Here is a 21,355-nt window from a genome sequence, read left to right as displayed (position 1 = left end):
ATACTATTATCATTAATCATCTAAGTGTTGCATCGTGTTCATAATTTTCATTAAAATAAATTTTTCTATAATAATATTTTACATTTTATATAAAATCGCTATACTTTTTCGTAATATTTTCTAAAAGGAGAAGAGATTAAAAATTAAGATAGAGGTAATATCTTAACATTAACAAGATTTTTATGAAGGAAATTAATTTACATTAATTTCATTTTATATTTGATGCTATTAAGAAAAAGAAGTACAATTATAAAAAATATTTTTATATTTTATTCGATTTTTATTAAAATGGTCAAGATATAAAAGTATATTTTTTTTACTTGCTTTACTTCCTGAACTTAAGCTACATAACAAATTACAAAATGAGATATATCTATACATATATGCAAACTTTAATGGTTTTGTTTTGATTGAGATAAACGTAGTGAATATCTTTGTGAAGAACGCATTGACGTTCTAATCTGTTTATTTTTTTTCCGTGATGGCGACGGTGATGGTGCGGTTGAAACTGAACTAACACGCTTCTTTCGACTTAATCTTGAAACACTTATTGCTGGTGTATTCACTGTAGCTAATATGAAAGAAATAACTATTAAATATAATGAAAAGATTATTCATTTAGCAAGATAATACATACATTGTTTTTTAGAAGTTTTCATTGATACACCATTATCTGAATCTGAATCGGAACTCGATTTATCTTCAGGCGATTTTAGTTTTTTAGAACTTTTTGCTAAAACAATTACATGTTAGGTAATAAATATGTAACTTTAAGTAACTATTTTCATATAGGAAGAAATGTACTTTTTGTTACGGGTGCTGAATCAGGATCACTATCAATATTATCATCCTCTTCTTCCTCGCTACTACTACGTTTTCTGCGTCTACTATTGCGCTTTCTTAATTTTGGCACTGGTGGTGGTGGCATTATTTCACTATCATCTTCATTTACTTTGTCTTTTCCTTTAAGAAGTTCTTCTATTTTTTCTTCCAATTCTATACATGCTACTTTTGTATTTGGTTTTTTCTTTGTTTGTTCAATAACAGACTGTAATGCTTTTAAAACTTGTTTATGATGAATTTTGTCTTTCAGTAAAGGTAAACTTTCAATGAGACGATGTATACCTAAATAGAATTCATTAATTATAGAAAAAAATGATATTTCATAAAATTTTTAATGCATTTTTAACTTTTTAAATAAATATATATTCTTATTTATACTTTTCGCACTAAATTGTAAAAGTGAAAGGCAATACGCGAAGTCACGCCATTGTCTTTCTGTCGTAGCCAATTTAAATCTAGCACAAATCTTATCAATAATGGCATCAACTTGTTTTTCTTTTTGTAATAAATTCAAAATATACCTGAAAATATTTTGAACAATAAATTAATTGCAGTAAATTATCGTATTTTTATGATTTCTCTTTACTAATATACATACTTCAGAATTTCCTGAAAATCTGATTCCCTTATATCTAAATCAGGATCAGTTAAGCGAGACAATATATCAGGCATCACATTGTAGAGAGCATTGCCTTTTTGTGAAAGTGCTTTGAAAAATTGCTTTGCATCTTGTCGAATTTGAGGATCTTTGTCAATTATACAGAGAGCTAGTTCTGATATCTGACCTCTCACACGCACCATTTCTCTCATTATAAGACTTGATAAAACTCGAACACAAGTACTTCTTACATTCATATCTTCATCACGAAGTCTGTATATTAATTATGCTTTAGGCAGATAACCTAGGTAGTAGAATAGGATAATGAAATTGATTAAGCTCTTTTTTTAAATACCTGCCATAAACATGTTTCATCCATGGTTCAATTTGATTTGGAAACCTAGTTGTAAGATCACTTATCCCAATAAGAACATTGGCCCGAATATTAGGATACGGTGAACGTTCTAGTATTGTAATTAAAAGTTGTAATGATTTTTCACAAAACTTGGAACTCACTGTCATCATTTTACTGAGAGCTAGAGCTCCGGCAGCTTGTACATCTTCATCGTTATACTTATCATGATATTGGCATACATCTAGTACTAATGGACTGTAAGAATTTTGATATGGACATTTACCCAGATAAATAATTTTAGTATGGTAAAAAGTATGGACATTAAAAACGTACACAAATGTTACTAAAAGTCCATCTCCAGTTACAATATGATTTTCAAGAATGTCATTTATAAACTCTGCATCTGCATCTTCTGCTGCACCTTCCACAGCGTCCTCTCCATTATCTTCTAAGATACTTATCTAAGAACAAAAATTAATAATTGAACAAATTTTAAAATAAATATATATTATAAACAATATTATATACCTCTTTATTGCGAAGTATTTGTCTTGCACAATTGGGAGTAACTGATCTTCGAGATCTATCCAAATTTGTATTATTTTTATTTGAATTCTTCCCTTCTTTTAATTTTCGTATAGTATCTCTTCTTTTTAATTCTTTGTAGACTGACGTATCTAAATGTACCATTTGTTTAATTGAAATATGTCCAACTAAATATAATAATTTAGATAACAAAAAGAACGGAACAGTATTTTCAGATGAATCATTATTAAATTTTCCCTGAATACAGATTTGTAATAATAACTGCTTCATTAAGCGATCGGGCTGATTTGCTAACTGAAATGTTAAGATATAGTTTTAATGAAGCATAAATATATAATTTAGATTATATCATTAAAATACTTGCATGATAAATCGCATTAATCGCATCAGTTGCAAATGAAATATATCCATCATTTTCTAAATTTGCAAAATTTTCTATTAATAAAATAAGGATTTCTTTGAACATTTCATGATCATTGGGATACCTATGAATAACGCACTAATCATTACTATAATTATTGAATGCATTTGAACAATTATTTAATTCTTATTATTTAACATACCTAACAGGTGTCTTTTCAATATCATCACTCATATGTTTTATAGTTAGTAATGCTCTACATGTATCTCTGGCTAATAAAAGATCAGTCTTTGCTCGTGATCCAAGTCCTACCTTTATTAATACCTCTAAATTATCAATTATAATACTGCTTTGAGCTTGAGCTATCATTGTTATTAACATTAAAGCAGATCTGCTATCTAATAAATCTGTGTCTGATGATTTCATTGAAAATTTTTCCCATAGAACCTATTAAATAAATTACAAATATACGTAACTTGCTTATAACATAAACATATAAAATTAAAAACCATAATATATTTATATCATTACCTGTAATACGTCATTGCCTATATCTTTATTATTATACCATGTTAATATAAGCTGAGTTAAAGCTTGACTTTGACCTGGTTGAAGTCCTTTTAATAAATCAATTAATGATTTAACACATGTAAGAGCCTCTTGTCGTTTTGACTTTTGATTTTTATGATTATTTAAGTAAATATCTTTATACACTAATGCTATATTGTTTCGTACTGATTGATCACGATGAAATACTTGAAATAAAGCATCACGTATAGCGGCTGCAGCTCCAGCTACACCAAATTGATGAGCAATTCCAAGTAAAGTACATGCTTCGATAGCATCGGTTGCTGTAGTAGAAAAAAGTAATTTTTCCGCCATAGGTATAGCAACCTCTAATTCAGTTGCAAATTCCAAACAATTCTAGAAAGGTATATTATTATGTATATAATTTTTAAACGAATAGTTTATTATGATTAACATAAAATGCTTGGAAACATACTTTTAAATAATTTACAACTCGTTTTGATATTATTTCTTCTTCCTCTTTGTTTTTATCTGTTGGATATACTGCATCTGTATTTTCTCCTATGTTATTTAAATTACTTTCAGATTCCATAAATGTTTTCAATAGAAGTAAAAACAGACATTCTTCTTTTGCTTCAGGAGAAAGAACTTCTATATCTGGACTTTGTTTTAATTTTATACAAACTTTCCACAAATATGTTACTGCTTCGAGAATTTTTTCTTTTAATATTAATTGTCTTACATGTTCAAACGCTGTATCAGAATTAATATCTTCTTCTTCAACTTCATCATCTGATTTGTAAAATAAAAATATACGTTTAGATTAGATATATTTGTCATAATGAAACAAAACATACAGATTCTATATACACCTTGGCTTTTGTTCTTTTTCTTTCCATCATCAGTAACTTCTTTTAATGCTTTTCTTATTTCTGGAAGTAAAGTATTCCATAATTCTAATCTTTGTTTGTCACCACGAGCACTTTTACTAACTCTTTCAGTTTGCAACTTTCTTAATTTTATTTCTTCCTTTTCTAACGATTTAGAAATTTCTACTTTATTTAACTGTAAATATATTTCATATTACATATAATTATACTTTTAACTCAAGACAATTATATAAAACATAATTTTTTCTACTTACTTTTCCTGCAAATGGATTGCTTTGTAATAAGGCACGCATTAGTTGTAATGCATGTTTTCGTACATTTGCACTTTTATCTTCTAAACGTAATGCAATAGTAGCTAAAAGTTTTCCTTGTCTTGCTAGTGGAATAGCTCCTTCACAACATAAATGTTGCCAAACTTGTAAAACTTTTGATCTGACATAAGCATTATTATCAAGAATATGTTCTTCTAAGTTATTGAGACACTCATCACGTTGATCCTTCTGTTCTTGCGTAAGATCATCTCCAGTCAATGCTTTTTGTACAACCTCACGTATAATACTAATGGTACAGTTTCTCATAGCATAATGCTAAACACAGTAGTAATAAATATAAAATAAATGTAATATGTACTTTTATAGTTGAACTAATGTAAAATGGGCTACCTCGCTACCCAAATAATCCATCACATCATCAAGAATAGGAATTATGAGATTTGGTGCTGAAGCAGCAATAGTCTCTAAGAATATTGATATATTACGACTGTCAAGTTCAGATAATTCACTTTGATCAATCTCTTTCATTATTTCTTTCACTAAACCATTACAACCACAATCATTAATCATATGAATAACTCCAACAGCCATGTGAGATGCTAATGCATCATGTATTTTCACTAACTATAATATTGAAATTTAGTCACTTAGTATATCTTTATATTGAAACAAAACTTTTAATTATTGATATATATACCTGAATAATTCTTATCACACAGCTTATACCATGATTATATTTTTTAATTGAAGTACCTAAAATCTTTTTTAAAAAAATTAATAATTAAATATCAAAACAATTAAAATCAAATTTAATTAAAAATAACTTGATAGAATATGTAAAATTGTACCTCGAAAATAGTTTGCCTCAGGGATTTCTGTTTTGAATCTTTACATTGTTCCAAAATTTTATAACATACTTTAGTGAATAATCTAAAATATAAGAAATCATATATTTATCTTATATATATATTAAAATAATTGCTTAAATTATAACTAATGTAAACAAATATTTTTTATGATTAATGCGTATAAACATACACAATAAATGAGTCTTCTACGATAGGAGGTTGCCAAAGTTTTGATAGTGGTAATTGTAACAATCTATAGATGTACTCTAACGCTTTCTCTCTACTATTTTCCCACTCATCTTCCATATCCGACTTTGTAGATTTTTTACGCTGTGAATGAAACAATATTAACATGAAAATATTATTTATAAAAAGGAATTATTAACATAATTAATACAATTAAATTATAGATAACATACTTTTCCTATTAATTTATCATATACATCTTTAAAAACCTCATCATCTATATGGCAAATAAACCAAGAAAATAAATATGCCAGCATTTTATTTATATTTAACAAACTCAATCTATGTTCCTCTTCCAACTCATTTCCTCTTTCAAATATACTTTCCATATCAAGTACTAACATTTCAATACCTTCATAAAATAATAATTGAAATTAATATTACCAGTTATATGCAATGTAATAATTTAAATAATTATAATATATAGTAACCACAATAAAAGAATTTTGTTACCTTTTTGAATTCTGGTAAAGGCACGCATAATAATTGCTGATTCAACTTTATTTCCATGAACAATTATAGAGAAAAATGTATTAAAATGGTCTAAAATGAAACTGGCTCCATTTGCTTGGAGTGCTGATCGAATCTCTGCAGTAAGATTAAAATTACTGTAACAAATACTGAAAGTAATGTATAGAGATATGTAAAATTTATGAAATACCATCTAGAGCTTGTGGTAACAATCGTATTGGAACGATTTCTTTAACAAAATATTGTCCACTCCGACTTTGTAAAAGTTCATCTTTATTTACAGGAATAATAAAGTCTTTGATCATTTTAATTGATTATTAATATATAGCTTTTTGGAAAATTACCACTTCATTTATAAATCTGAAAATTTAGGAGTTTGTATAATATTTTATAAAAATACGAATTATAATAATATTTGTAATCAGACACCACATACACGAACGCTTGTATATTGCGACTGTGTTTGCAACTATCTTTTCAAATTCATTATAACCAACATATTAAACATAAATTTATATTTTTCTGTATTTACGTATTTATATATTATATCGGATTGTATACATAATAGGAAAATATTGCGCGTTAAATATTCTTTAGATCTTTATCTTAGATATTGAAACCATTTTGTTTTTTATTAAATTGATTTAATAAATCCTTACGCATTTTCTTCCAGATCATATCGCAGTTCTTTGTGTTGGCGAAGCTGAATTTTTAAAATAATACGTTATAATTTAACAGTGACGCGATGTCATTAGAGGTAGAAAATGATTTAATACGAGTAAATAATCAATTATGTGATTTTTCTAAGGATGGAAGATTTCTTGCAACTGCATATCAAACAAATTTAACAATAAAAGGTTACAAGAAATTCGACACCATTCATTCATTCATATTTCCAGATATAATCGAGGTTAGTGTATATGTTTAAACAGATAATATATAGACAATTATTATTTTAATTTTTGTTATTATATATTTAATACTGTGAAATGTGAATTATATACTGTAAAAGAAATAAAGTGTTTATAATACCAGAATTCGTTTTTTATTACATTCATTTTTTTTTTTATCACAGTATTTGGAGTGGTCTAGAAATACTGAATACATACTATGTGCAAATATAAAGAAAGCTATTATTCAAGTATATTCCATTCGTTATCCTGAATGGAAATACAAATTGATTGAAGGCAGTGCTGGTTTAGAAAGTGTTAGTTGGTCTCCAGATAGTAAATACATTTTGACGTTGTCAGATTTTAATGTAAGTAATAAATTTGATCGATATTAAATGAATTCATGCTTCAATATATTAAGATTACTAAAATACTCAGATTCAGATATCTGTGTGGTCTCTGGACGATCAAAGTGTAACTCATATACAAAATACGAAATCTTCTTTCCATAAATTATATTTTAGTCCAGATGGTAATAAACTAGCAGTGGTAGTTTCAATTGAGGGTAATGACAATATAGAAATTTATAAAACTGACACATGGAAACTAAGCAAGGTAAATAGTTTAATTCAAATAATTCAGGTTTTAATATATAAAAATAACAAATATTTTTTACAAATTGTTTCATTTCAAAATATCTATGTCATATATCTTAATAATATGATCAGATCCACAACTTGCTAGTTGTAAAATATTAAAATCTTCCTTTTGAGGCCGAAATTTAAGCCTTCTAACAGTTAAGTGATGTGCTTGAGAAGTATCATACATTATGTATTTTTCCCATTCAAAATTATTAGAAAACATTTTTAATTTCTGTATTTCTATGCATCCAGTCTCAAATCCTATTGCTAAAATATAAAAATCTTGAGAAATCCTCTGTAATGAAAATGCAAGTGCTGTAACTGAAACTTTTACATCCAAGGATGTAATTGGAACAATTTTATCATCTGTAAAGTTTGGATTCCAAATCCCAATTTTTCCATCCCTGGAACCTGTTGCAAAGAAGGATGAATCATATGTCCATGAACAACACCATATTATACGAGTATGAAGGCTATCTTTTTTTAGACTAGCTGCAATTAAGGTATACATATTGTCTTTACATTCGAACAATGACCATCTTCTGTCTCTGGAAACAGATAGTAGATATTTGTTATTGGGTGAAAATTCCATTTGTGTTATAGTTAATTGATGAGACATAAGTTTCTGAACTTGGATCCATGTATTTGTACTCCACAATAATATTGCAGAATGTTCTGGTGATGTTGATTTACATGCAGTTGCCAATAATGATCCATCATGTCTGGCAGCTATAGAGAATATTTCATATCCATGGCCATAAAGCTTTTGTAACTCTGGCCATAGTGTATTTTGCATTAACTCTTCTTCTGTTGGAGGAGTATAATCCTCATTTCCAAACTTATTAACTTCTATATCTTCAATTGCGATATTATCTTCAAATGTTGCCTTATTTGTTAGTCCAAGAGCAGGTACTGATGCACTATCAGCCACCATATTTTTGAAATCATCAACATTGGCAATCTTCATTAAACAGTTCCTAAATGTTGTTGGTGCTGTAAATATACGTACAACCTTTTCTTCTGCTCCTGAAGCAAACATATAAGGGGTTAGCATAACCAAACAAGACATATCATATCCATGAACTTGTGGACGTCCAATTTCATGCCAAAATTCTGTTTCATTTTTCCAAGCTGCATGAATTCTTGTTGTCTGATCTGTACTTGCAGTAATTAGAAACCTGTAATGCAATGTGTAATTGTATATTGTTTTGATGAATTATGTGTATATATTTTTAATATATATAATTTTGAATACAAACCTTCCATTTGGATCCCAGCAAAGATCAATCACTTCACTAAAGTGACCGCTTGGTTTAGACTTTGGAATCCAATTTTTTACAATATTTGAATATTCCCAAATATGAAATGATCCTTGGTAACCGTGTGCTAATATATTTAATCCATTATCGCTAAATTTACAACCATAAAAACCCATTAAATTGCCACCAACTTCACCCACTCTTACTTTTTCAGACCAAATCCCAGTTACTTCATCTGGCTCCCATATAATCATAGATTTATCTAATGAGCAAGATAATAATCTTAAAATTCTATTCTTATTATCAAGTTGTAACGGATACCAATGTACGCCATAAACCCATCCTTCATGACCATAAAGGATAGATTCTAAAGTAATATTATATTTTATGCCATTAGCCGTAAACACTTGTTCTTTCTGATGTAACTCATCATTTGAAAATTCTGTACTATTTGCAGAAATTTTCCACAATCGTATCATGGCATCTTGAGATCCACTTGCAAGCAAAATACTGTTATTTGTATCGCAATTAAAGTCCATACATCGTACCCAATCTTCATGCCCAACTAAAACTTGAACTTTTTCAAAATATGATTCTTCTATGATATTACAATTAGTTACATACAATTCAATTGTAAAATTTTCTATTGCAATAGCCAGAAGTGGTAAATGCTTATTTGGCAAGAAGGAAAAACAAGCTTCTATTGGTAATTTCTTATCAAATGTAAGCGTTTGTAAACATTTTACATTATCATCCATATCTCTTAACCATATTCTTAGATCTCCTTTAACAGACCCAGTACATATTATCAATTTTGCAGATGTTTCCTCATTTAGGGAGTCATGATCAGAAATGTATAATGAGTTGCAAAAGATTAGAGTATCATCAACTCCTATGATAGAGTTACATTTAAATGATTCATTTCTTTTACTCCAAATAATAGCTGTTCCATCTACTGAGCTTGATAATAGCTCAGATTCGGGTTTCGCATCTCTTCGTTTAAGCCATCGTACAGTATTAATACGATCTTTGTGTCGGTGAAGAGTGTGCGTTATTTTTCCAATTTTTGAAATATACGGATTATAAATTGCAACTGCATGACATGCTGCAAAACAAATGAGTCCATTTTTTCCCCAATCAACCGAATGTGGAACTCTATTGCAGGCACACGATATGTAACTCGTTGTCATATCTTGCTTTTAATAAATAAATTAATTTTCAAAACATTAACTTAACCTCAAAAGTCATACACAAGTGCACTATGCGTACTGTCTTCGTTTATTTCAAACCATGAAAGGTTATTATATTGCTACTACTATAGATATGAATTTCGTCTATATTTTTATTACCAATTTCTTTTGCTTATATTTTTCTTTTATCTTGCGTTTTTTTTAACATGATAATTATGTAGTTTAATGACTTTCTTTAGTTTTGATTATTTGGCTTTTGTCTTTTTTGTCAGAAAATAAGGAAACATTTAAAAGATTCAATGCTTTTTTAACTTAACATAATCTAATCTGACTCTACCTTTTTAGTAAATTTTAAACATTAGGTGAATTTAGCTGAAACAATATTGTATTTTTATTTATATTTACAAAATAAGGAAGAATTTTTTAAAAAGTCCGTAAATACAATCTGATGCTATTAAAATTTAATGTAAAAGAATTAATTAGATTTTTATAATAAGATTTATAAAAAAAAATGATAAAAGCTTTATAATGATATCTAGAGTTTTCTACATAACATTGAAATCTTTTAATTTTAGAAATTAATATGTGGTCGTTTAAGTAGCATTGATGGATTATGCTGGTCTCCAAATAGCGAATTATTATGTATTTGGTCTTCCTTTAGCGACGAAGCAAAATTAATTATTTATTCGAGTATATTCGAAAGAGATATCGCAATATTCTCTCCTACACAAACTGTAAATTTATCTCAAGTGGAATGTGCAAATTATACGTGTTTAAAAGGAATCGAAAATGTAACGTGGATGCCCAGTGGACAGTTATTAGCTGTAATAGGATTTAATGAAATGGTTTATAATTTTATATATCTTGGTAGATTAAACTGTACTTTTATATTACTGCAAACATTTATAGTAATATTTCAGTAAAAGTATTTGTATTGTAGATCTTACTGTTAAATCATGTGACATGGAAACCACTTTTGCAATTATATCTTGAACCCGTAATTCAAGAAAATTATTTGAATAAGGTATATGAAGAACGTATAATTCAACCAAAATTTTCGAATAAAAATACAAGTTATTACGATAGACATGTTTGTAAGTAATTTTTTATAGACGTTTATATAAATATAATTGATATTTAAGAAAGTCGATTTTTATAGTGGAAGAGAAATCGGAACGACCAGTAAATATAAAAATAGGAAGGAAGAATATTATTGAGAGATTGTCAATTGCAAAATTTGATATTTTAAAATTTAGTTTTTGCGGGCAATACTTGGCCGTGAAACATCAACTTTATCCTACAACATTGTGGATATGGAATATTATTGATGATTATCTTGATTATTTACTTCTTGAAAATACTATCGTAGGTGAGTATTTCAACAATATATATTTTCTCTGTGCAATATCAAATTATATTAAAAATTTAATTTAGCTGCAAGATGGAATCCTACACGCGCTCATCTTTTAATATTTTGCGAGTGTGCGCATATATTTGAATGGACACCACATAATGCGAGTTGTATATCAATTTCACGAAATATTACGGTATTAGATGCACGATGGCATCCTGGGGGAAATTCCTTATTGCTTTGTGGTTATAATAAGGCGATTATTTATCAAATTGAAAATAAATGATGAACTATTCGAATAACATTCGAATAATAAATAAATGCATATTTATCTTTAAACTTTTAATAACATTTAAAAAAATAATAAAACAAAAAATAAAATTCAAAATAATTCGATTTTAACGTATTTTCTAGTTGGATAGAATGGTTGGCACTACGTGGGAGAGAGGCATATAAATTCATTCATAGATCTCTAACTGCCACTATTTGTACATTTACTACCTCTTAACCTCCATTTTCCTAATCATTAAAATACAAATTTAAAAATATCTTTCAAGTTAATTTATAAAATTATTTATATATTATCAAAATGAATCCTCTTGACATTGATTCTGATTTCTTCTTAGACGGACAAGTTGTGGATAGAAATAACACGTAAGTAAACAACATAACCTTATATATGTTACAAAAATAATGTAATAAAATAAAAGTAATTAGAATGTATTATTAAAGGCATATATTTTTAACGCAAGAACTAATATTAAATATAATTAGATTATCGTACGAGATACTATTCTTGCATGTCTTAAAATTACTTTTGTAAATAATTTATAAAATTACTTATGTTTATCTAATAGAAATGTGTCAACGAAAGATAGAAGTAGCTCTATACTGAAAACAGAACTGCAAACTTTAAGAATATCTGAAGAATCTGAACGCCAGCTGTACGATACTTTAAAGCATATTTATGGTCCTGTATGTATTCATAGACATTATTATAAATTTATTATTGTATATATATCTCTTAAAATGCATTATTGGTAAGTAATGTATTCTTTTAACAGAGTTTTAAACTTTCTGATGCATCAGAATTTGAAAATAAAAAGTCCAATTTAGACAAGCAATATTGGGTGGAAAGGGGCAATTTGGTCATTAAAGGAATAGTTGATTATTCTTCTAAGGATAGTACACCAAAAAGCCAAGAACAAATTACTAGGCAATTTGCAACATCAAAACTTGAAAGTTATGGGTAAGTTTGTTAAATTTTAAATAGTGGACAATTATAAATGAGCATTTATATTGTTTTAAGTTTTCATCAATCGCATTGCGTTGAAGCACTATTACATACAGAGGGTGATGTAGGGAAAGCTTTAGAAATATTATTTTATAAATATTATGGATTGGAAAATATAGCAAGAAGCAAGATACATGATGACATTGATACAATAGATTTATTGGAAAGAAGAAATGAAGAAAAAGAAGCACTCGAATCTATTTATGGGAATATGTTTACTGAAAAAATAAAAAATCAAATTTGGATTGTACAAGTTAAATTGGATTATTTAGTAAGAAATGATGAAATAGAACAGGAAATTCAAAGGTTTAGGCCGAAACAAGAAAGGGGAAGGGAAAGAGAAGTTTGCAGATTATTTATTCATAAAAGATGTAGATTTGGAAATAGGTGTAAATTTTTACATCAACAACCACAAGTATTAAGAATGCCTGAAAGAGAGAATCCGAGTTTTACCCTAGAAATAAGATTTCCTGAAGGTATTATAATTATTTACATAATATAAAATATATTATGTAATTAATATGTAAATTATGTGCAGACTTTATACTTAATTTTTTTAAATATTTCATTAGGTTGTAAATATCCTTATGAACCGCCTTATTTTTATTTGTATAAAAATGATGGTACATTTCCAAGTATAAATTGTTTAAGAATAGCAAGAAGGTTGTATGAAGAGGCATTATCAATATCTGCATATGGAACACCTTCTATTTTTTCAATAATATCTCTTTTGGAAAATGAATATGATATAAAAAGATATTTAGCAGAAAATAAAGAACAATTTCTAGATCAAAGTGAATTACTATTTCGAAGGCACATAGAAAATGAAGATGAAACAAATGTAGCTACTCATTACGAATTAGGGTCTATACATAGGAAAAATAGAAATAATATTAGTTGGGAAAAAATATTGAAAGAAGATGATCTAATTGAAAAAAATTTTAAAGAGAAACTAACAAATCCCAGATATAACAAGATGATAGAAATTAGAGAAAGGTTGCCTGCATGGTCAAAGATGTATGAAATTTTAGATGTAATACACAAAAATCAAGTAATCATAATTTCTGGCGAAACAGGATGTGGTAAAAGTACACAAGTGCCACAATTTTTATTAGATGATTGGATTATTAATAGATCTGCATCCAAAGAACATATTAACATAATATGTACACAGCCACGAAGAATAAGTACAATAGGAGTAGCAGAAAGGGTTGCAACAGAAAGAAATGAACGCATAGGTGACACAGTAGGATATCAAATACGATTAGAAAGTAAAATTTCTAATAGAACTAGATTAACATTTTGTACAACTGGAATTTTATTGCAAAGATTTGCTGTGAATCCAGAATTATCAGATGTTACACATATTATTGTAGACGAAGTTCATGAAAGAAGTGCAGAAAGGTAAGTTATCTATTATATTTATTTGTTTAATTTTATTTAACTGTTTTATCCTTCTTAGTGACTTCCTTTTGATGCTATTAAAAGAATTACTGTCCAGAAGATCAAATCTGAAAGTAATACTTATGAGTGCCACTCTTAGAAGTGAGATTTTTTCCACATACTTTAAAGGAGCTCCCATTTTATGTATACCAGGAAGAACGTTTCCTGTAGAACAAATCTTTGTGGAAGATTTATATGAAAAAATGAATTATGTTCTAACAGAAAGTTCAAGAGCTACACGTAGATATAAAGGTGGTTTGGAGCAACTAGAAATGAGCTATGGTATCGCATTACAGGTTGCAGCTCAATTCAGTTATACACCTAGCGAATCTAGCGCCGATGAAGAACTAGACTTGCAGGGCATTATCAACAGATATAGGGGTTATAAAAGCCAGGCACAAAAAAATTTATTTTATATGGATCATAATGCAATTAATTATGAACTTATAGAGGCAACATTACAGTGGATTACTTGTGGAGAACACAATTATCCTAAAACAGGTTCCATTTTAGTAAGTAATTTTACTAAGTTTTCTTATACGAAAAATATACAATATATAGTTAAATTAATATTACATTTATAGGTATTCTTACCCGGATTTGCTGAAATTATTGCACTGAAAGATCGATTGAATCAGAATGAGTATTTTTCGCCAAAGACTGGAAAATTTATTATTATATCATTACATTCATCCTTATCTAATGAAGAGCAAAGCTTAGTTTTTAAAAAATCTCTCGCTAGAAAAATTGTATTAAGCACAAATTTAGCTGAGACGTCTATTACTATAGATGATTGTGTTTTTGTAATTGACAGTGGGAAGATGAAAGAGACTAGATTTAATTCGAACCAAAACATGGAGAGTTTGGAAATGTGTTGGGTATCACGAGCAAATGCGTTACAAAGAAAAGGACGTGCTGGGCGTGTAATGCCTGGAGTATGTATTCATTTATATACCTCGCACAAGTATGTATAATTATTGTTCATTAAAACATTAAATCTTATAGTAAATTTTACCAATATTTATTCAATTTAAACAATTGTTCCAGGTTCAAATACCAATTTTCAGCACAGCCAGTACCTGAGATATTACGAATTCCGTTAGAACCACTGTTATTACGTATTCAACTTCTACATAACGGAACAAAAGTTGACTTACATGAAGTTTTAGGTAATAAAAATATATTTTTAGTTTTATATCACTAATTAACTTTCTAATATCCATTATAATATTCTATTTAGGCAAAATGTTGGAACCACCAACGGAAGAAAATATCAGTAGTGCAATTAAACGTTTACAAGATGTAGGAGCATTTAATTCCGAATGTACATTAACACCATTAGGTCATCATCTTGCGGCATTGCCTGTAAATGTACGAATCGGAAAATTAATATTGTTTGGAGCTATCTTCTGCTGTCTTGATTCTGCACTTACTATAGCAGCATGTTTATCTCATAAAAATCCATTTCATATACCTTTTGAAAAAAGACACGAGATTGATGCAAAAAAGGAATTTTTTACTGCCAATTCTGATCAACTAACTATTCTCAAAGCATATAGGGTAAATGTATAAAAGTATATAAAAATGTATGTAATATATAATTATAATATAAAAAGATACTTTTTCTTTTGACAGAAATGGTTAGAAGCATATACACGCAATACTAGTGCAGGCCATGCTTTTGCAAAAGAAAATTATCTGTCTGTGCGTACGCTATATTCCTTGGCAGATATAAAGTATCAGTTATTAGAATTGTTAGTTTCAATCGGTTTCGTCCCCGTTAATTTGCCTAAACGACAACCAAATGTTGACAAGATTATAGAAATTACTGGATTTGAACTGAACATCAATAATGATAATTATAAACTTCTGCAAGGTCTACTTTGTGCAGCTCTATACCCTAATGTAGTAAAGGTTCTTTCGCCAGACAAATTTTTTCAAATTCAGCCTGCTGGGGCAGTTCCAACACAGACGAGACCCGATCAACTTAGATTCCAAACTAAAAATGATAGTTTCGTTAGTATTCATCCATCCTCGGTCAACTTTCACGTTGGTTATTTTCCTAGTCCATATTTAGTATTTCAAGAAAAAGTGAAAACAAGTAAAATATTTATTAAAGAAGTATCAATGGTACCAATTTTGCCACTAATATTATTCTCTGATTACGAATTAAAAATAGAAGTGCATGATGGAATATTTATTGTATCATTAGAAGATGGTTGGATGTTATTTGATGTTGAATCTCATAGGGTAAGAATATTTATTAGCGTTTGTTGAAATTAAAACAAAAAAGATGATAATTGTATGTTAAATATACTTTTAATATTACTTAGGTGGCTCAACTTTTGCAAGGAATGAGAATGGAATTAGTCAAATTATTAGAACAAAAGATGAGGGAACCCCTTCTAAATCTATTAAATAATCAGAATGGAAAAGAAATTATCCAAACAATTGTAAATGTAGTCACGAGAGAATAAAATATTATGTCGTGAATTTTTTAAACATAAATTATAAATTAGTAAAAAAAACATATTGTAATTCATATATTATGCTATACAAAATAATTGTGTGTAATTGATATATACAATAATATTCGAGATATTTTTAACGATTACAAAATTTTTGTAAAATTTTATATTTTCTTTTAATATTTAAGAACCATATAAGATTTTGTCCTTTCTTATGTGTATAATTTTAGACAAATTTAAAAATATAAAAAATTATTAAATATTTTATTATAATAAAAATAATTATTTTTAAAAATATATAATCGTCATACTATAGTCATGTTTACTTATATACACATGTCCTGTACATCAGTACCTGTGTGGGACTCGGCAGATGTCATTGCTATACCCACTAAAAACCCTTCCCCCTTCCATACCTAAGGTACTCGAGATTCCAACCCGGCACGATCATTCAATAATACTTCGGATTAGACGTACATCAGTACCTACACTACAGTACAGTAGCATCTTAATACGAAACATGTGGTGTTAGGTATGTGCGGTTGATAGAAATAAATGTATTTATGTGAAGTTTATGAAATTTTATACGAGAAATATATTTTCTTACGTATTTGTTAATGGTTATAATATATCTTAAAGTGAAGTCTGCTTATTGTTGTTGATCATAACCTGCAATTTAAAGTAAAATTATGATGAATGCGGAAGAGGTAATAATAGAAGTAATAGAAAACAGAAATTCAAATAATGAATTTATGGACCTTATATCAAATGTTGAACAAAGTAATTGTGTTCCAAACAAAGTAATTGTTGAAGACTATTCAATCTACAAAAAAGCTACACAAATCAATGTTAATGAGACAAGTCAATTTGCAAATGACTGCGAGGTAATTATAACTGATAATGCTGAAATTAAACAAAATTCTAATAAGAAAGATGTCATGAATGAAAAAGTCGAACAACACAAATCAGTCATACTGCCAAATACTAAACAAAATGAAATACTTATTAACGATACTGACAAAAATCAGAATACAAATGAAGATATAACATTTGAAAACTTCGAACAAAAAAGTGATGATGATATTTGTATCATACGTGAAATAAATACAGTATCTCTGGCTCAAAGTAAGGATATAGGAATATACTTATTATCATAATCAAAATTATAAATAATTTTGTTATATATATATATATGTATATATTATATTATACATTACAAATAATTTTGATATTAAATTACCAATTGCAATTTATGTTTCCTTTTTAACAGAAAGTGATAAAGTATCTTCTCTTACTAGTATTGCTATAGAATATGGCAATTCAGATTCAGAAACAGAATTTAATACTGATGAAACAAAAAGTGATAGCAATCAAAATCAATCTTTAAAAGAAGTACAGATGCAAACTTATAGGCAAAATAAAGAAGTATCATCAAGTGAAGAAAGTGATAGCGACGATTCTACTAGTAGCAGTGATTCTTCGGTAATAGTTGAATCAGATGATTCAGATAGTGATGATAGTTCAAGCAAGTATGCTATTCATTTTTGTAAATTTTTATACATTAAATTAATTTTATACGAAATTTTAAAGCAATTTCTTGTACATTTAGGAAAGGCAAAGAAAATAATGTAAGAAGAAAGAATAATGAAATGAGAACTGAATTAGATGATTTACCTCCTATTGAAGACTTAAAAATTAGTGTACCTGAAGTATTATGTGATCCATTAGGAGAGGTATTTATAAATATTAAATTAATACATATATGGATAATCTTGAAAATAGGATAATATCTTCGTAAGATAGTATTAAATTACAGGTTGCATGGATGGTTGAACAACTAGTAGTTGTAAAACCAAAACCTGGCAAACCGACATTGAACTTAGATACAGTTTTATTTATTGAGAAAGGACAAAGGACGTTAGGAAAAATATTTGATGTTTTTGGACAAGTGAATGAACCTCATTATTGTGTGCGATTCAATAGTTCTGAGCACATAAAAGAATATAACATTACAGCAGGAATGACTGTTTATTACTGTCCAAATACAGAATATACTTCTTTAGTATTTCTACATGAATTATTAAAGTGAGTATATATTTAAATATGTATATAATTATACATACTATTCTTATTTATATTTATTACATTAATCTATAAGAAATTAAACATATAGTAAGCAAGTTATAATTATTACAGAATCAGGGGTATTGATGCAAATGCAGATGATCCTCCAGAATTTTCAGATGATGAGGAAGAACGGGCTTATTATGAACAACTAAAAACAAAACAAGTAAATAATGTTAATGAAGCTGAAAATCCGTCTAAACGAAAGCGTATTTCTAGTAAGTTTCTTATGTAATATTCATATCTTTTTATTTATTAACATTTATATTTTCTATTAACATTTATAATTTTAGAACCTACTACTGGGTGGCAATCCAATCATCCGTGGAATAGAAGTATGCAGAATCAAAGGAAAGGATTTTATGCACGAGGAGATAGACGATTTCCTTCTATGCAAACTGAAAATCATTCTCAGAATTTATGGTCACAATCCTATCAAACTAATAGTGAACCTTATGGATATGGAATGTGTTCATTGCAACCTGTGCAATATATGAACCATAATGTTAGTGGTCTTAACCAAAACTTTTATGGCTCACACAGTTACTATAGTGAAGATAATAGCTCAACATATCTAAATCCTAGAATTCCTTTCAATACATGTCCAAGAGTTCCTCCAGGATACATAACACCACAAAATCATCCAAATTCATCTACAAATGTAAGATTTCAAGCTGCAAATATGCCTTGGCTACCACAAGTGTCACAAGTTCCTATTCGAATGAAATTGCCATGGATACCTATACCACCACCTCCACCTCCACCACCAACTTCGTCTTCACCAGATACTACTTCAACATAGTTAATATTAATTACTTATGAATTATATTATTAATTTAGTTATATATATATATAGTTATATATTATATATATAATTGTATATATATTAAAAATAATAGAAATTATATAATGCAAGTTATACATATATATAATATGAAATTAATAATTAAAAGTATTTATATTATAGACATTATCCCTAATTAGAGTAAACTATGAACTATAGCAAAGTATGAGTTAATATTATTTCCGCATATAATGAGGATATGTTGCCATAACATGATCATATCATTTGCAGTACAAATTATGATTATAGTACTCTTATATAATCAGATTATTCCTTAAAGAATGAATTATCTTTATAAACCGCCATATCTGATTTCTGTAATTGTTCTTCGGCAATTGTAATATCATTTTTTATCGCTCGAATTAATTCCTCTGAAATGATAATAATTAATATAATAAAGATGGGACAAATTTTGATACAGTTACTATTTACCTTCAGAAGTAAAATCTTTTTCTGGTCGTACATATCCCGTAAAAACAGCTTTAATTTGTTTCCCATAAAAATCATTCTCAAATTTATGCATTAAATGTATCTCCTACAACAATGATACATTATTAAAAAATGGTTTCAAATTTTCATGTTATCAAGTATTCAATTAATTATAATTTACATTCGTACCACCGTCTTTTTTTCGTTTTTATAAAATGGATTCCAACCAATACTGGCAACCATTTTATAAGTTTGTCCGTCTATAGAAGCCCATCCATAATAAATTCCAGTACTAAGATCACCAGGTAAATTATTTACTACCTTGTCTTCAAGATTTGCTATAGAAAAATAATTTTATAACTACATACAATATTAACAAAATATTACTGAAAAAAATTATTTTTTCTTTTATTTATACAATATAATTAGTTTAACTTTTGCATGTTTTTAAATCAAAATATTTTTTAATAAAAAGCGATTAAAATATCGAATAAAACACAAAATAAAATAGCGATTAATACAATATATAATATTAAATAACTTTTTTAACATATTTCATATATTCCCGCCAATAAGTATTTATACAATAAAGCGATTATGTTTTTCAATTGCATACAATTCTAAACTATTCTCTGCAACATTAACGTAATTTTAAATTGTTTCTGATTAATTTCAAAATTTTCGAATCTATCAAACAAAAATGAAATTGTTGAGTGTTACCTGTAGGTATCCCTAAGGCTTTAGAACCTCTGCCAAACCCTCTGACTACCGACCCTGATAAAAAGTATGGTATGCTTTTGGTAGACATAACGAATCTTGATTTCGCGTCAGACTGTCAGACTAGTAACGTAACTAGTAACTAGTAACGTAAATGAATGCTACTTTAATGCTTCATAATATATTATCTTGAAAGAAGATAAAGCGTTCATTATATGACGTGGCATATTTACGCGCTATTTAGTTGTATAGATTCATGTTGATGAAATGAATGGACTACTTTTAAAACAAATTATTCAATATGTTATACAAATAATTTTATATTTATGTAAAATAAGAATTAAATATAACATTGTGAATATACTTATGGAAAATTTGTCCTTAGATTTTTAATTCTGTTTAAACTGATAATTATCGCATGTTACGGGTTATCTATGCGTAACTTTTTTTACTCCTGTATTATCATAACATAAATTAGTTCTTACAATTTCCTCTGACAACAATAAATTATTGAAAGTTGTTTATTTTTAGCTTGTAATAAAAATTTTAACACTGAAAGAAATATAAGCAGATTTGTAAAATAAAATCGTCTGCGTTTAAATTCAATTATCTTCTTATTTCAATTTGAGCAATATTGAAATCATTTTTGTCTTAATATAATTAAAGTATTTTGCTATGTTTTTTTATTGTGGTATTACAACACAATTTAAACGAGTAGATAATAGTTCTATATTTATAAATCAGCAA

General features: G+C 27.8%; 6 protein-coding genes across 9 annotated transcripts; 3 read left to right on the top strand and 3 right to left on the bottom strand.

Annotated features, from left to right (window-relative positions):
- Nucleotides 1-247: 247 nt before the first annotated feature.
- On the bottom strand, nt 248-6,636 carry LOC126925224 (condensin complex subunit 1). Of its 3 annotated transcripts, none has more exons than XM_050740564.1 (22): nt 6,618-6,636; nt 6,149-6,318; nt 5,941-6,075; nt 5,661-5,839; nt 5,432-5,571; nt 5,242-5,323; nt 5,091-5,153; nt 4,784-5,017; nt 4,376-4,708; nt 4,104-4,296; nt 3,707-4,023; nt 3,235-3,627; nt 2,906-3,150; nt 2,703-2,827; nt 2,325-2,632; nt 2,130-2,257; nt 1,797-2,051; nt 1,442-1,714; nt 1,222-1,364; nt 805-1,125; nt 638-733; nt 248-589 (listed from the first exon to the last, which is right to left on the bottom strand). In XM_050740564.1, exons 2-22 carry the CDS (start codon nt 6,261-6,263, stop codon nt 393-395), a joined length of 4,275 nt encoding a protein of 1,424 aa, XP_050596521.1. In that variant the 5' UTR covers nt 6,264-6,318; nt 6,618-6,636; the 3' UTR covers nt 248-392. The 3 variants fall into 3 exon arrangements, with proteins under 3 accessions (XP_050596521.1, XP_050596512.1, XP_050596530.1); XM_050740555.1 differs by lacking the exon at nt 6,618-6,636 and adding an exon at nt 6,395-6,490; XM_050740573.1 differs by lacking the exon at nt 6,618-6,636 and having other exon boundaries at nt 248-571; nt 6,149-6,418.
- Nucleotides 6,637-11,614, top strand: LOC126925300 (WD repeat-containing protein WRAP73-like). 2 transcript variants are annotated; one of them, XM_050740684.1, is made up of 7 exons: nt 6,639-6,868; nt 7,034-7,216; nt 7,287-7,463; nt 10,514-10,783; nt 10,879-11,032; nt 11,098-11,307; nt 11,373-11,614. In XM_050740684.1, the coding sequence occupies exons 1-7, from the start codon at nt 6,704-6,706 to the stop codon at nt 11,573-11,575; spliced, it is 1,362 nt and encodes a 453-aa protein (XP_050596641.1). In that variant the 5' UTR covers nt 6,639-6,703; the 3' UTR covers nt 11,576-11,614. The 2 variants fall into 2 exon arrangements, with proteins under 2 accessions (XP_050596651.1, XP_050596641.1); XM_050740694.1 differs by lacking the exon at nt 10,514-10,783 and having other exon boundaries at nt 6,637-6,868.
- Nucleotides 7,453-10,281, bottom strand: LOC126925275 (elongator complex protein 2). Its single transcript, XM_050740651.1, has 2 exons — nt 8,749-10,281; nt 7,453-8,667 (listed from the first exon to the last, which is right to left on the bottom strand). The coding sequence occupies exons 1-2, from the start codon at nt 9,936-9,938 to the stop codon at nt 7,533-7,535; spliced, it is 2,325 nt and encodes a 774-aa protein (XP_050596608.1). The 5' UTR covers nt 9,939-10,281; the 3' UTR covers nt 7,453-7,532.
- Nucleotides 11,615-11,739: 125 nt separating the features above from the next.
- On the top strand, nt 11,740-16,645 carry LOC126925243 (putative ATP-dependent RNA helicase DHX57). The gene is made up of 11 exons (XM_050740600.1): nt 11,740-11,943; nt 12,147-12,264; nt 12,354-12,538; nt 12,599-13,059; nt 13,156-13,987; nt 14,046-14,538; nt 14,611-14,990; nt 15,074-15,195; nt 15,267-15,586; nt 15,662-16,276; nt 16,360-16,645. The coding sequence occupies exons 1-11, from the start codon at nt 11,879-11,881 to the stop codon at nt 16,501-16,503; spliced, it is 3,735 nt and encodes a 1,244-aa protein (XP_050596557.1). The 5' UTR covers nt 11,740-11,878; the 3' UTR covers nt 16,504-16,645.
- Nucleotides 16,646-16,912: 267 nt separating this feature from the next.
- On the top strand, nt 16,913-20,040 carry LOC126925295 (H/ACA ribonucleoprotein complex non-core subunit NAF1). The gene is made up of 6 exons (XM_050740671.1): nt 16,913-17,619; nt 17,765-18,023; nt 18,104-18,227; nt 18,311-18,579; nt 18,691-18,836; nt 18,912-20,040. The coding sequence occupies exons 1-6, from the start codon at nt 17,184-17,186 to the stop codon at nt 19,418-19,420; spliced, it is 1,743 nt and encodes a 580-aa protein (XP_050596628.1). The 5' UTR covers nt 16,913-17,183; the 3' UTR covers nt 19,421-20,040.
- On the bottom strand, nt 19,617-20,891 carry LOC126925405 (riboflavin kinase). Its single transcript, XM_050740922.1, has 4 exons — nt 20,612-20,891; nt 20,081-20,229; nt 19,895-19,997; nt 19,617-19,833 (listed from the first exon to the last, which is right to left on the bottom strand). The coding sequence occupies exons 1-4, from the start codon at nt 20,697-20,699 to the stop codon at nt 19,730-19,732; spliced, it is 444 nt and encodes a 147-aa protein (XP_050596879.1). The 5' UTR covers nt 20,700-20,891; the 3' UTR covers nt 19,617-19,729.
- Nucleotides 20,892-21,355: the final 464 nt, after the last annotated feature.

The sequence above is a fragment of the Bombus affinis genome, chromosome 2, assembly GCF_024516045.1.
Source record: "Bombus affinis isolate iyBomAffi1 chromosome 2, iyBomAffi1.2, whole genome shotgun sequence".
Classification (NCBI taxonomy): Eukaryota; Metazoa; Arthropoda; class Insecta; order Hymenoptera; family Apidae; genus Bombus; species Bombus affinis.
This window is presented reverse-complemented; position numbering and strand designations above follow the sequence as displayed.

What these genes read in the sequence shown, in the direction of transcription:
- LOC126925405 (XM_050740922.1), bottom strand. Translation starts at nt 20,699, where the DNA reads ATGTCTACCAAAAGCATACCATACTTTTTATCAGGGTCGGTAGTCAGA. An exon ending in AGCCTTAGGGATACCTACAG is followed by an intron (nt 20,230 to 20,611) that starts GTAACACTCAAC and finishes ATTTTTCTATAG; the next exon opens with CAAATCTTGAAGACAAGGTA. An exon ending in AAAAGATTTTACTTCTGAAG is followed by an intron (nt 19,834 to 19,894) that starts GTAAATAGTAAC and finishes TTATCATTTCAG; the next exon opens with AGGAATTAATTCGAGCGATA.
- LOC126925243 (XM_050740600.1), top strand. Translation starts at nt 11,879, where the DNA reads ATGAATCCTCTTGACATTGATTCTGATTTCTTCTTAGACGGACAAGTT. An exon ending in GTTGTGGATAGAAATAACAC is followed by an intron (nt 11,944 to 12,146) that starts GTAAGTAAACAA and finishes TTTATCTAATAG; the next exon opens with AAATGTGTCAACGAAAGATA. An exon ending in CATTTATATACCTCGCACAA is followed by an intron (nt 14,991 to 15,073) that starts GTATGTATAATT and finishes CAATTGTTCCAG; the next exon opens with GTTCAAATACCAATTTTCAG.
- LOC126925300 (XM_050740684.1), top strand. Translation starts at nt 6,704, where the DNA reads ATGTCATTAGAGGTAGAAAATGATTTAATACGAGTAAATAATCAATTA. An exon ending in TGACGTTGTCAGATTTTAAT is followed by an intron (nt 7,217 to 7,286) that starts GTAAGTAATAAA and finishes TAAAATACTCAG; the next exon opens with ATTCAGATATCTGTGTGGTC. An exon ending in TAATAGGATTTAATGAAATG is followed by an intron (nt 10,784 to 10,878) that starts GTTTATAATTTT and finishes TTTGTATTGTAG; the next exon opens with ATCTTACTGTTAAATCATGT.
- LOC126925275 (XM_050740651.1), bottom strand. Translation starts at nt 9,938, where the DNA reads ATGACAACGAGTTACATATCGTGTGCCTGCAATAGAGTTCCACATTCG. An exon ending in TGCTGGGATCCAAATGGAAG is followed by an intron (nt 8,668 to 8,748) that starts GTTTGTATTCAA and finishes ATTGCATTACAG; the next exon opens with GTTTCTAATTACTGCAAGTA.
- LOC126925224 (XM_050740564.1), bottom strand. Translation starts at nt 6,263, where the DNA reads ATGATCAAAGACTTTATTATTCCTGTAAATAAAGATGAACTTTTACAA. An exon ending in ATGATAAATTAATAGGAAAA is followed by an intron (nt 5,572 to 5,660) that starts GTATGTTATCTA and finishes TTTCATTCACAG; the next exon opens with CGTAAAAAATCTACAAAGTC. An exon ending in TGGATTATTTGGGTAGCGAG is followed by an intron (nt 4,709 to 4,783) that starts GTAGCCCATTTT and finishes TACTGTGTTTAG; the next exon opens with CATTATGCTATGAGAAACTG.
- LOC126925295 (XM_050740671.1), top strand. Translation starts at nt 17,184, where the DNA reads ATGATGAATGCGGAAGAGGTAATAATAGAAGTAATAGAAAACAGAAAT. An exon ending in AGTGATGATAGTTCAAGCAA is followed by an intron (nt 18,024 to 18,103) that starts GTATGCTATTCA and finishes TTGTACATTTAG; the next exon opens with GAAAGGCAAAGAAAATAATG. An exon ending in TATGTGATCCATTAGGAGAG is followed by an intron (nt 18,228 to 18,310) that starts GTATTTATAAAT and finishes ATTAAATTACAG; the next exon opens with GTTGCATGGATGGTTGAACA.